This window comes from Pempheris klunzingeri, chromosome 19 (assembly GCF_042242105.1).
Source record: "Pempheris klunzingeri isolate RE-2024b chromosome 19, fPemKlu1.hap1, whole genome shotgun sequence".
Classification (NCBI taxonomy): Eukaryota; Metazoa; Chordata; class Actinopteri; order Acropomatiformes; family Pempheridae; genus Pempheris; species Pempheris klunzingeri.
The window spans coordinates 12,407,995-12,422,437 of NC_092030.1; the positions used below are offsets into that span (position 1 = coordinate 12,407,995).

The 14,443-nt window shown below is 40.1% G+C and overlaps 1 protein-coding gene across 1 annotated transcript in view; it reads right to left on the reverse strand.

Annotated features, from left to right (window-relative positions):
- Window positions 1-14,443, reverse strand: part of ric1 (RIC1 homolog, RAB6A GEF complex partner 1) — a 34,125-nt gene that overhangs the window by 13,312 nt on the left and 6,370 nt on the right. Inside the window, exons 3-4 of the mRNA XM_070850262.1 lie at window positions 3,637-3,716; window positions 2,949-3,056 (exon numbers count right to left, since the gene is read on the reverse strand). Of these exons, the coding sequence (XP_070706363.1) occupies window positions 2,949-3,056; window positions 3,637-3,716 (188 nt within the window). The remainder of the gene's footprint in view (window positions 1-2,948; window positions 3,057-3,636; window positions 3,717-14,443) is intronic.

The following is a 14,443-nucleotide window of genomic DNA, read 5'->3' on the forward strand; positions in this document are numbered from 1 at the left end:
GCCTGAAACTTTTACTGGCCAGCTGTGATGAGGCCACATAGCTGCCCGTGCCAAGTCTCACTGTCTTCTAATGCACAACGGAACAAAACAAGAGTTTGTGTGTGAGTGTGTGTGTGTGTGTGTGTGTGTGTGTGTGTGTGTGTGTGTGTGTGTGTGTGTGTGTGTGTAAAGTGCTTCATTGTCTTCCAAAAAGTATGAAAGGTCTCAAACTGAAGACAGCACAATAGGACGACCAAAAAGAGAATTAGAAGTGAAGCACAGTGGACTTTCACTGTGCAGGAGGCGACAACTTTTTCTATAGTTTCACAGCAGGAGACACCCACTCATCTCCTGCACAATCAAGCTGTGCCTGTGAAGTGCCAGCAGAGTTGTTCTCATTCAGATGACTACCCTATAATCTTTGTCAAGTGCAGACAGTGGAGGAGATGTGACAGATGAACACAAGGACGTGAAAGATGCAGACAAGATAAACAAAAATATGGACAAAGAGAAAGTCAAGCAGAAATCTGGAGAAGCAGTTCTTATCACTCAGCGAACAAAGACGTCAAGTTGGAGGATGAGGGGGTGATGACAGGGAAGGCAAAAAAACACTAGAAGACAGAAAGAAACTAAAAAAGGACTGAAACTAGTAAACACTTCAGCACCACAAAGGGAAAAACAAGGAGGCAGTAGACTCCAGTGATGTTCCTTGGCCTTACTGTTATTTTCTTCTCATCAGTCTTAACACATTTGGAAAGTGGTTTTTAGAAATGCTAATGTAAACCATGACAAGCTTCTATAGCAATAAACAATCTCGTGGTCACAGTGCACATTAAGTTTTTAATAGGCCTACATGAAAATCAGACAATTTACTTGAATAAACTTAGAATGCTATTTGTGAATGCTGTGAGGTTTAAAAGGGTGTTTTCTAAATAGCTCTTACCGATCTTCATACAGGAAATGATTTTAAAATGTAAAAAGCCTTTTCAGAGAAAGAAATTTATCCTATTCTCATTTTATGTAGCCGACTGTGAAATGCAAAAAATAAATAAATAAACACTTCATTTAGAATGTGTAATAAGCAAGCGTCATGAGTAATGATGGCAAGCAGCTGAGCTACTCAAAAGGATTACTGAAACTGACATAGAGCAATGAAATCTGGTCAGGAATACTAAATACCCAAAATGCCTTATTATCATCTGAATAAACAATGATGACAAAAAGTGTGAGGTTGCTTTGGATGATCCAGGCAACACTTAAATCCTACACTGACACACACTGAAATCAAAGATTCTCCTTCTGTCACCCTTTCATCAACCATCACCACACCCTCCCATCCACCTCCATTCATTCGTCCATCACTCTCCTCGGTCAGCTGCCCTCCATCTCTGCAGATTCATGTATTTTTCTCTGCAGGCCTCTTGTGTTTACAACTGACAGCAAGGAGGAGCTTGGCTTCACACTGCATCTCTCACTGTCAGTGCTGACTTTCCATGAGAGGAAGAGGAGAATTTTTCAAGCCACTACTCTGAGCCAAATGCCCTTCACAGACACACAAAGAGAGGATCACTTTCAACGGCCGCAACAATGGTGGAAAATCTTAACACACTCAGTGGTGAACTGCATGAGCAAAAATGTAAATGCTGTTTAAATCATGACGTCAGCCTAGGCGACAAGCTTTAATGGAAGGCATCTTGCTTGTGTGTAATTTACAAGACTTTACAGGTCCCATATTACGCAAAATGCCTTTTCAACATAAATATGCATCTAGAGGCTGCCAAATTCAGAGAAAAGACCATCCCCTCTCTTTCCTGCTTCTCCATCTTTCAGTAAAAGTGTGTGAACACATACTGTTTCATATACACTACTCACAAAAAGTTAGGGATATTCGACTTTCAGGTGAAATATATGGAAAATGTAAAAAGTGAATGCTACAGTGACATTATATCATGAAAGTAGGGCTTTTAAGTAGAAGCATGCAATGGTAATTTTATTCATCTCAAACAATTTATTGAAAGAAAATCTAACAACAGTGGTGGGTATACCACAACAAAAAATGTTCAGTGTCTCAATAAATTGGGATGTAGCCAAAGGACGTCCACTCCTCTCCTTTCTGTGACTCTTCCAGTCACTCTGTATCACTGTTACAACCTCCTGATGACCCTCTAAGCTCAGTGAACACCTCCGTCTGAGGACTTCCTGTTTGAAGCCTCGCAATGGCGAGGTGTTGCTGATCAACTGTTAGGTGTCGTCTTGGTCTCATGATGTCAGAATGTGAACAGCATGATGAGGAGGACTGTTTAAATACCAATTCTAACTGAAGCAGGAAATGTATTGGTCGATTCATGGATCAAACCTGTTGTGAATTTTGCTGTTAAGCTTCTTGTTAGAGAACAGCAACTTGTGCAAAAAGTACTGAAACACTGAACAGTTGGACATTCAAAAGTTTAGAGAAGGTCACATTAAGTTCACCTGGAAAGTTTAGAATGCATTTTAGGTTCATCCTGAAATTTCACCTGAAAGCCGAATATCCCTAACTTTTTGTGAGTAGTGTATGTGACCTCCTTTAGCCCTTCAGCAGTCTGACTAACCCCAACTGAAAACCTCCTGAATCCACCTCGCTGTCCACCATTGTTTTTTCCCCAGCAACACCAGTTCTTGTTAACACAAAGATGCCAAAGGCACGATTATAGTTCACAGACTGTTCTGTTCTTCTAAAACAGAGCATGCAGAAAGAGGCTGAAAACATCCATGTATGGCATGAGGGAAAAAAATGTTTTGTCAACATTAAACCATCTAAATGTATTGTAGTAAGACTTCCACATACAAGTATGAAACCGAAAATTAGCAGACTGCAGAATTAGCAGACCATTAAATGAAACTTTTTGTTCATGAAAATGTACACAGTGGTGAAGCACAAGGGTGGGGGGAGAACAGAAAGAGATAAGAGGACAATAAGCTTAACCTACCTGGTGATGGGGGCCTCCAAATCCACAGGCTTCTTCATCTCTAAAGACAGAGCGGGGGCACATTGTTCCTCCTTATAACCCGGGGTCACCTTCACGCGAGGGCTTCCTCTGTGCAACACGCAAATACATTAAGAAAAATATAGATAGTAGTTTAACTGATTTACGAGGAAAACTGTCAGCTCTGAGTCACAAATGTGTTGTATTTCAAGATTTCAACAAAGATAATTGAATATGCCCTGACATGTCCGACCTCTGCTGGTATGCTGTCTAGGAATGCGAAACACATCCACACACACTGTCGACATAATGGCAAAAAAGCGCTGAGATGGAAAGATTAGTAAAGGAGGACAGAAAAGCATGCAGACACGCATGTGTGCATACTTTTGTGTACTTTTGGTCAGAGGCTGTTTGGAAAGCCTTCCCAGAAGGCACCAACCTGTGTCAACCATATAACCACAACAAAGTATGTATCACATATTTGGTCTCAAGCATAGGGGCGCAAAGCACAAAAAGGGAATAAGTGCTGAGTGTTCATATAAAATAATGCTGTGATTCAAGATTGATGCAGGATGTACAATAACAATGGTTAAACGGACAAATGACTCCCTGCAAGCTATAACTAGCCCCATTCTGCTTCCTTTACCTGAGCATGTGTGTATCAATGAGTGTGTATGTGTGCTGCACTCACTTGGGATAGACAGGCTCATAGAGGTACTTGTCATCCCCTCCTCCCAGCACATCAAACAAGAGGATGTAGCCTTTGGCAGTCTGAAAACAGAGATACAGGACTGTAATTAAAAAACACAAAGGAAAAAAAACAACACATACAGGTAGTTGCGCAGCCATTGTTTTGTTACCAGTCAGAGGGATCGAAAGAGAAGTAACAGACACAGAGCGCACCAATAACCACAACATGTTTGAGAGAGAACATAAGGGGAAAGAATGGATAAGGAAGTGATTGGGAATCTAAAAGTACATTCTTATTTGAATTTCAAATGTTTTAGTCATCAAGAGGGAAAATTATTGAGAGGACAGGAAATTCAGTAAACGGTAGGTCTAGTCAATGATAGGTGGCACAGATTTGTCTGAAACTGCAGTCACTGCAATTCAATAATAGTAGCTGACAGCTTCACATCATTTACACTGTGTTTCCCTGCTAAAATAGGGCTGACTAATCATGCTGGTGCTTTAAAGAAAGAGAGAAAGAAAGAAAGAGTCTCAATCGCTAGACAAACAATAACTCTGTATCTATATGTGCTTGGTAACAAGAAGATATTTGCATGCACAGGATACGCTTGACATTTTCCTGCACTGCACAATCCTGAACAGACTGAGCTGCCAGTTGGTCATTTTGGAAATTGAATTTCCATTGGCCAGAAACTAGATTTTGCATAATTTTGTACTGACATAAGCTCATTTACAGTATATGCAGATCTGAACTATTGCTGTTACTCCGTTAATGACACTAAAAAACATGTCAGCATTTTAGACACTTCAAACACACACGCTCAAGGGTCATTTCTGTGGAGAGGCTCTATAATGTCAAAATATTATTATATACTATTGTATGCAAGTACAATATTACAACAGTGCTTTTTCCACAGCTACACACAAACATGCAGACAGTGCTGTCAGGGAAACTGCTGAAATTGAGCCTCTTGACTGAAACCTGACACGAAACCTGATCTGAACTCCACTGTAAGCAGTAATGTGTCATGGTTTCGCAATGGCTCTACATAAAAACACTTCTGCTATGCTACACAACTGCCTAGAACCAGAGTGATTTCAACACACAAAATCATGATTCTCCTGTTGACCGTGTTTTATTTAGTTGTGCTTCCCTAAACAGCAATGTTTTATAGTTGCATATCTCATTGTATAGCTCATAGTTGATAGCAGCGCACTGTAGTAACTCTTGACTTTTCTAGTGTGGTGATAGTGTTGTTAATAGCAGGGCAACACATTACCATAGCCATGAGAAAGTCCAAACCAGTGACAGGGTGAAGCCAGCAGCAACATGAAGTTTGGCTAGAAAAGAGCAGCCAGAGAGAGGACAGAGCCAGACTGAGGCCTGCTAAACCCATCAGTAGGCGTGAAGTTCCAAATAGCTGCTAATGAGCTACAGAGGCAAAAACAGCTAAACAACAACACTACAACATACAGGAGTTCTATTGCAGAAAGACAACACATTTTAATCGTCAGTCATTCAAAAGTTAGTCTAATTTGCTTCTGCCAAGACTGTCTCTGATAGTTTCTCTATGTGGGATCTCAGCTTCTCCGACCAAAACAAATGTGAGCCTCCCTTCCCCCCCATGCTCCCACCAGGAGTCTATGTTGGAGGAGACCATTCTTCCACACACGGTCACACACTGAAGCTTTGCTTCAGATGCAAGTTGGGCTTCAATGTCTTGCCGACATGCTGACTTAAAGGAGCCGGGGATCGAGCGATTGAAGGACGACCCATTCCATCTCCACCACAGCCGCCCCATAGAGCGTGTTTGACTTCATTCTAGGCATTACTACACTGTTCTTTATATAGCAAACGATTGTTTACTGCTATATTAATGTTTAAAATGCTCTATGGAGAACCTTTAAAACAAAATACTGTACATCTCAATTTGAAAAGTCTACATAGAGGTTCAACATATAATTTATGGGGTAATTCTGTGGACTGATAATATCTTTTATAAAGAGAAACGTTAACTATGATTGTGGCCATTTGCACAAATTATGTTAAAAAAATAAAAAAAATAAAATGCAAATATGCAAACATTACTGCTCAAATATTTGTTGAGGGTAAGAGTTGAAGTTGTTGAGAGTACTTGAAGTTAACGTATTTTACAGGAGGAAGTACAAAAAGACCTCCATGTTATTATCAAACTGCTTAAAACCATAAAAGCAACACATTGCACATATGCACAAAATGGCCCACTTCTAAAGAAACATGCAGTCTGTGACACAAACCACTGATAAATGGACTCTATTATAGTTTAATTGGATGTGTAAGTAAATCAGACTGAGATAAGAAAACTCAAATAAAATGCATTCGATGTTATATTGACTTTAAGTGTGTTGAGAAAGGTCATTGTGCACTGAAGTCGAAGCAATAAAATAGCCACTTCATCATATTCACATTAGCACTATATATAGTTGGAGATGCTCACAGTAGGACGCAGTCTCCTAACGATGACCTAGTTGATTAATATAGAATAACATGCTCATGCAGTCCACGAAAGCACTCCTGTATCTCCACCATGCCTGCAAAATACTCCATTTGCTATTTTAACAACAGGAAATGTTTACCATTTTTCTAAACTGCATCTGGTTCCAGTTCTACATCGAAATAGACATTGTGACATTTTTAGACACGCTAAATCTGTTACAAACACACTTCTTTTCCATATTAAAATGATAAAACTAAATAAAAACAAACAAAATACAAGAATGTCTTTATTCTCAGTTCTTTCCAGGGCCATTCCAGTGCTAAAATTCAAAAACCTACTTGCAGTGAATGTTTTTGTCCATGGTTTAATTGCAAGGGTGGAAGAAAAATTCAGATCATTCACTTAAGTAAAAGTTCAAATACAACAATCCAAAAATACTCCATTACAAGTAAATCACTTGCATTCTACTTCATCATATCACAGTGAAGTATCAAAGATGGGAGGGGTGGGAAAACTATTGGGCCCCTTTCGTCTGTAGTTTGATCACACTAGATACATGAAAGCATTCACATACCCATTCATCTTGTCATGGGACTATGATTAGGTTTTCTTCGACTCATCTTGTCAGACACCAGATACATGGAGAACTGTGAATGAATGGGAGATAAAGAGAGAGACGTCTCCCATGTCTCCAGGACTCCTGGTGCTCTTGGTACGTTCACACATGCAGAGATAACGATACAGGAGGAGGCAGGACACGAGTCATTGCCAGCTAAGTGTAATGAAGACACAAGCAGTGAGATTCGAAAGGCGAAATGCACCCAGTGGGTCAGTGTGGGGGGAAGTTTAAAAAGTTTTCCCTCATGTCCTCTGACAAATGGGGACAGCAACAAAAAGCTGCAGCTACTGAACCAGCCGGTGGTAGCCTACTCTCTCAAGAGTCTTTCATGAGCCAGCAAAATAGGATCTCAGTGTCCACTGCAGATATAGGGCTGCAATGCCAGTCAGAGATCCCACTCTATAAAATATACACTCTAAAAAACAGACATATGCACACCGTTTTGTCAGTGACCAGTACTCAATATGACAGAGTGCATCGCTGTGGCAGCAGAGCAGCAGGAAACACATATAAGACATATGTGCACAGTAAATAAACACTCTCAGAACAGGGCCTATTCTCTCACTTAAACATTAAGCCAACGTTATACTTCTGCATTGAATGTACAAAAAGCCAATGCCACAGCCTTCACAAGTGGCCTACGCCTTGTGAGCATTTATACTTGTGTGGAACTGATAAATGTTGAACAGTTACTTTTACTGAAATTACTGCAACGCGGAAAAGAGGGGAGATCGTATGTACGACCATTGAACCAACTGAGGGAGGAGGAGGATGAATTTTCTGTGCTTGAATGGATGCAATGAACCAATCATAGTTGTCACAGCTGTCCCCTCGATGTGTAGCTGCATTTCTGGGGAAGTGCATGTCAGGCTATGGCGTAGGCTACTGGGCAGGGAACATGGCTATGCCATATCTATAGCATAGATTTGATGCCAAATTAAAAATCAGGCCAAACACTGACGAAAGACTGTGACCAAACGACACTATCACTAATTAAGTCAAAAAAAAAGTTAACTTTAAAAAAATAAGATAAGGAGCAGGGGAGAAATGTGATTATTGCTCAAATGCATGTAAACATGGGTTTCAGAATAACTAGGTTATTGCAGTGAATAAAAATGGGTTTTATGATGTCCTGCTTTGACCTGGATTTCCCATATAACTCATTGTCATGTGGGCACAAACACATACTCAATAACTGGTATGTGTGCAGCACACAATAGCTAATACTGTAATTATAGGACTCAAGAGTGGGGCTTTAACTCTTATCATGTCACACTTCCTCTTCTTCAGTTGGCACTTCTGCACTGCTTAAGCAAACTATTACGACTGGATGCTGCATTTGAAAAAGGGGAACATCAAAGGACTGACTAAGTGCTCATTGGTGATTATTCCAGTTCAGGCTTGCAAGTAGAATGAAAGTCAGTGATTTTTGCAGAGAAAGTGGCAAGTCAGCAGAAATCTGTTCACCATATAATAGTGTGCTGAGGCCCCTCTTCTGCATGTTTAAACACGCTCCAGAGGTCCACACACACAGGCCTCTGGATAGCTGCAGTGGTTCCCTGAAATTAAGTGCACTTTTTAAAACAAATGACCACATGCGACACAATTGGAGGAGGAATGGAGAGGAGAGCAACAGACAAATCACTCAACAGTGCCATTACTTTGAAGTACAGCTCTATCTTTTCTGACATGGAGAGATTTATGTGCAATACATAGCTAAATCTTGTTCTCCCCCTTTGGGTAAACAGCTGTGTTGGGAGAAGAACAAAAGAACAGTCTTACATGAAATTATTGTCCAGGGAAAACTTAACAAAGGATAATGGTTACAAATGCCTTGCAGTTTAGACCTGAAATTGATTAAAAAATAATTATTGCTACTTTAGGCAGAAAAATCTGCCAAAAACCAAATTAACTATCAGATAAAACTGTACAGTAAAAAAGGACACCTAATTCAGTACAGCCACAACACAAAGTAAAGCTTAACAAATATCTAGAGGTGAAACGCCTCCTTGATACACTCTCAACAAAGTGATGTTTATTGCAGAGCTGATGGATGCTTGAATGTGTAATAGAGATAAGACAGGAAACTGGGGGTTGCATTTATTTACAAAAATATAAAATACTGCAGAAATACTGACTCGGCAATGTTAGGTGTCTGCTTTTTGTTTTCAAATATTCTTTAAACAAGAAAATATATCAGTAAAATGTTTGGATTTTTGATTGTGTTATTCTTTTTAAAAATGTTTTACAATGCTTGAATGTATGTAAGCTAAACATATATAATTGTATATAAGTGGAACTACGTCTACGCCATAGATAATTGCACCACATTCGTGGTCACCAAACAAGTCAAAACACTTTCCTGAGTACTGCTGAGTGAGAGTCTAAAAACAGAGAGGGAACATTTTGGCCTCGGACAGATCCCAAAACACACAAGAAGAGCTAAATGCTAAGAAGTATTTCCCGTTTGAAAAACTTCATCCTTTCTTGACTGCTGCCTCACAAAAAAGTCCATCCATCTCGCTCTGTGAATTGCTCTAGCTGTTTCTCACTCACACACACACACACACACACACACACACAGCTAAAGATAGTCTTAGCTATGGTTTAGGAGGGTGATTACGTTAGCCTCAAGGTCTGCAGGGTGTGTGAGCGGCCAAACATCTGGGAAACAGCTGGTAGCTGAAGTAAGGACTACTGCCTGGTTGATGCTGGCCTTTACTGCCGAACAGTCCCTAGAATTAAACTACGAGGCTAATGAGGGTGAGAAAAGTCATGGCTTCTTGGAGATAAAAAAAAAAACAGGTTATCACACAGCCTGTGGGTAATTTGCAAACAACCCTCTTTCGGACTGAGCACAGTTACTTTGACAGTTTCAGCTGCGTTATTTCCTACCACTGAAGTTGTGGGCATGTCTGCTGTGGAAGCCAAAGCCAAAGTCATTTCTTGAGTGCAAAAGGTAACAGAGATTCAGAATTTCAAGCACAGCCATCAAACGATGTTTTGATCTTATTTCGGTACAAGTCAGCGTTAGTTTTGCTTAAGTAACTCTGTTGTTGAATGCTTGCAGTACACCTTCACATTTTAAACCTCAGATTACTGGTCCTTTTTTCCCCCAACTTAATTTCATTTTCAGGAATTCTGAAAATGCAAACAGTTTTCCTGTAAAAGACTATTAGATAAGACTATAGACCTCAAGGAAAGGAAAGGAAAGAAAAGTAAACCACCATACAAACCGAAGACATTCCCCCAAAGGGCATATAGATTTTGATTAAAAGGAAATGATTGTAGTTGAGTTAATTGTCAGGGACTAAAGGATAATGAGAGCATAAAAGCCTCACTATAACTGAGGCTGCAGCTCACAGTTAGGCTGCAACACTGCAGGCATTAAAGAGGGATTTTGGTGAGAAATTATGTAGTTTGTGGTTTTGACAATGGTTGCTCCAGTCAATACACATTTTTGACACGTAAATGGACCATCGGAACACATTTCACTCACTCTCACACACACACACACACACACACACAGGGTAAAGCCAGTCCCCCCCAAAGCAAAATAAAATGTAATACTTTTTACCAGTCACAAGTCAGAACCCAACCCTGTGTTTGTGGAGCCCAGGAAGTGAGTGAACGAGTGTCCCCTAGTAACTCCTCCACCTGCTCCCTGTTGTGATTGGCTGGGTGGGCCTGGGACAGAGCCTGGCTTACTGCTTTACCAGACACATTCACAGCATTCATTCATGTGTAATTTGGCTGCACTAAAAGAGGTAGGGATGAAAGGAAATACTGAGGGGGGTGGGGGGCAGAGTTACCATCACCAAGGCGCCAAGAGGTCATGGTGCTAAAATTTTCTATTGTGGTGTTATGTCTTTTCTACCTCCAATCAGTCTGCCATTTCTTTGCCGACATGACCTGGCAGTCAAAGCATTTACATGACACCATTAGAAACGTCTCTGGAGATTGTATTTCAGCAAACAATGTCTTCATTGTTTTGCCAATAGTCTGGACATTTCTGAGCAAGGTACAACTAGATTTCCTACACTTTGTTATAAAAGATTGCACTTTTGCTTCAAACACTCTATAACATTCACAGTGACAATAAACCATTGTGTATTTGTATGTGTGTGTGATACAGTGTGCTCAGCAGAATGGCTTCAAGGACAAGTGGTGGTGGTGCTTTGGGATAAACATGTACCGCCCTCTGCCACACTAACTTCTAAACAATCTCTTACGTCCTTGACAGGATTTCCTTGCAGTTGTTACAAACAGATGTAGGACTGGCTGGGTTAAGGTGTTTGGTGAAGCATACATAAAAAAGGGAAATACTAAAATCCTTGTTGAAGCCTGCATGCCTGCTTTTAATCAGATAAATCAATTGGTGTTAGTATAAAGCAGCCATATGATCAATCTCCAAGTTTATGTATAACACTCTGACCCTGCACATCTTATGTAGAGAAATCATATAAAAAGAAACCAAATAAATGGGCTTGTCCACGGTGAATCTGCTAAACCACAGAACAAAAACATTTGTACAGGAAATATCCTGAACCAGTAATATGTGGCCGACTTCAATACTATACCCTGGATTTACTGAAACTGCAGTAGATGATAACTACTATGAGAAACATTTTCATTCAGTTTATCTCATTTCCAAACGAAGGCATTAGATTACAAGCAACACCGACCAGGTGAATCAGTGCTTGTATCACGCATGCATACATACTGTATACGGTTTCTGACTCCACGGCCAGTGCTCAGGCTTCTTTGACTGCTTTAACATGTTTGACAGATGCAGCATCCATCTGTTCCTTCGCTGAACTCGCAGCATTCATCACCATATTGATTCGGCACAAACCGGGCTCGTTACGTGGGATTACACTTGATAAGAGGGACTTGCATTCTGTCCTGAAAATAAATACCAACTCCATTATAAACCCAGCCATGATGCACTCTGCTGCCTTAAGGGACACTCTGTTCCCTGAGGGTATCCAAACCTGCTGTGTCTCTCTGAGCAAAGACACTGTTTGTGCCATATTATGTGTAAATTACGCTTGTTTTGGTCTTGATGTCAGTGGAACCTGTGTTGTAAAGAGCTGACTCAAAGCCAGTGCCGCTGTCAAAATATATATCATGGGTAATGTTGCTTTAAGCTTTAAAGCAATGTAGCTATGTTGATTTTCTGCCTGTTATATATAACTGAAAATGATAATAGTGCTTATTTTACCTAATCATGAACAATTCTATCTAAATGTCCTGGGTGATAGACATGGTCAGGGATCTGAACTGCAAGCAATTTGATGATCCGACTGAAGACATGACAGCGGAGGAAAGGTCTGGCTAAACTAACATCAATGAGCTTGTGTGGGCTTGCAGAAACATGCTGGCGAGAACATACAGTACTCATTTCATCTCCATGGAAATGAGCATGAATTTTAAAAATCACGTCTTTTAAGCTCTGTGGGCTGATAATTTGCATATCTATTTGGCTGGTAGCTGTTTTTAAGAGCACAATAAAGGTAAGGCTATAATGACAGGAAGAGAAGTCCTGCAGCACCTATTTTATGATTATTTATATATGAGTATTCTCCCCTCAACAGGTTCAGCATTTGGGTAAATTTGAATTGATTTGCAAAGCACATAACAAAATTAAATTACGATACATACCTCCGAAAAGAGCCGAGGTGGATAGTTCCTTTTAGTCAGCTATAATCTTTTATACTATATATTTTTATATATAGTGCTCAGCCACAGCCTGCCCTGTTTAGAATAAGGTTCCAGGGCAAAGGTAACTTGATGCCCACTCTATAACCAATTTATAATCCAAAGGAGGTTCTCTGTCGTCTTTGAAAGCACTGTTATGACATTAATGCTAAAATGTAAACATCTGTTTTTGATAAGCGAAAGAACAACAACCTGTTTGATAGAGAACTACTGTTTCACTCTGAGTTGATTGACTCACAGTCAGATAGAATGTACAGTGATCAGCTCAGGACAAAGTAGGGAGCAAAGTGTAACTGAACCATCCAAATATAATCTCAAAGGCCTTTATTGATTTATTGACTGCAGAGAAATCACTGCCATTAGGCAATTTTAGGATGTTGCTGTCAAGCCCATTACTTTTACTTGTGTCCTCTTCGTCCCCTGGGGCACATTAAGGAGACAATTAAGACATTAATGACATAAAGACATAACACCACAATAGAAAATTTTAGCACCATGACCTCTTGGCGCCTTGGTGATGGTAACTCTGCCCCCCACCCCCCTCAGTATTTCCTTTCATCCCTACCTCTTTTAGTGCAGCCAAATTACACACAAGACATCCCAAAATTACGTTCATGTATCTTGACTAACTTGTCTGTCACAGTTCTGCATCAAGTAACTTTAGGTCTTCCAAGTTTCTGCCTGGAGGATTTCATTAATAGACCCTGACTGTTAGTAATGGAGACAGCCAGTAGTACACTGTCAAATACAGCAGTATTCACCTAAAGCACCTGATGTAGAGCTTCAATTGTTTAGTAAGTAGTCAATACATCCTGGCAGCACTAAGCCTGGAGCTCCTTGCACACCTGACTATCCACGTCAAGCATGTCTGTCTTCAGGAATCATACATGCTTTTTCTCCTTTCTTCCACACCTGAAACCTGCAGTAAGTCAAGAAATTTAATCTAAATCTTCTAAATGCTGAAATAATAAATTCTGATCATTTTAGGAAAAACCTGGAGTAACATTAATCAAATAAGTTGGTTGGTCTCTCAGATCATATGGTCAACATTTACTTCAAGTTGCCCATGCTGCTCCCATTTGAGACCGGCAATTGACAAGACTATTCCTGCTGAGTCAGTTACACTTCTCTCTCATCTTTTTCCATTAAATCATATTTCCTTTATTCTCCATTAGCTTTACAGTTATTTAGGACTTCACTAGCTTCACACTGATGTCACATCTTTGCTCACAGTGTGATGTGTGTGTGATTGAAAGTGAAGATGTAACATGATGTCGAGAGCTCAGGGAGTGTGTTTCAGTTCCGCTCTCATTGCCACGGGAGTATCTGGAGCTCAGTACAACAAGGAAAGTAGAACAAGCTCTGCTGTTTACAGAAATGTTTTCTAGCATTTGTCATGGTCATTCTACGGTCATGAACTGTGGAAAGGATCCGGATCCATTCCTGAACCATCTTCTACCTGCTGCCTGAAACTTCACATGCAATAAACCAAAGTGGTAACAAAGTGATTGGAGACAGAATTAGTGCTACAGAGTAGAGAGAAAACCAAAAAGGTAAAACAGAGGAGAGAATGAGAAAGGACATTTTCTGACTTGTGATGTAAAAAAATAGTGATACTACTACAATAGCACCTTACTTATAAGAGATATTAATGAATGGTAGATCTAATGACAATCATTACAGATATATGAGAAAGAGGTAATGCCTGTGCTCTCGCTCCATGCCACAAAATGTTTTTATTCCTGACAGCGTTTCGGTCTTACTTGGATCTTCATCGGGACTGAAATGTTGTCAGTAATAAAAATGCTTTTGCTGCATGGAGCGAGTGTGCACGTGTTACCTCTTTTTCATTGAGGCCGTCGACTGATAGCCTTGCACCTGCGTGATGTGCATATAATTACTCTGCTTTAACATTACAATTATACGAAACATAGTCAGTGATGCTGACTTCTGGTGGATTAATAATGCTGTAATACTGAATTTCTATTGAT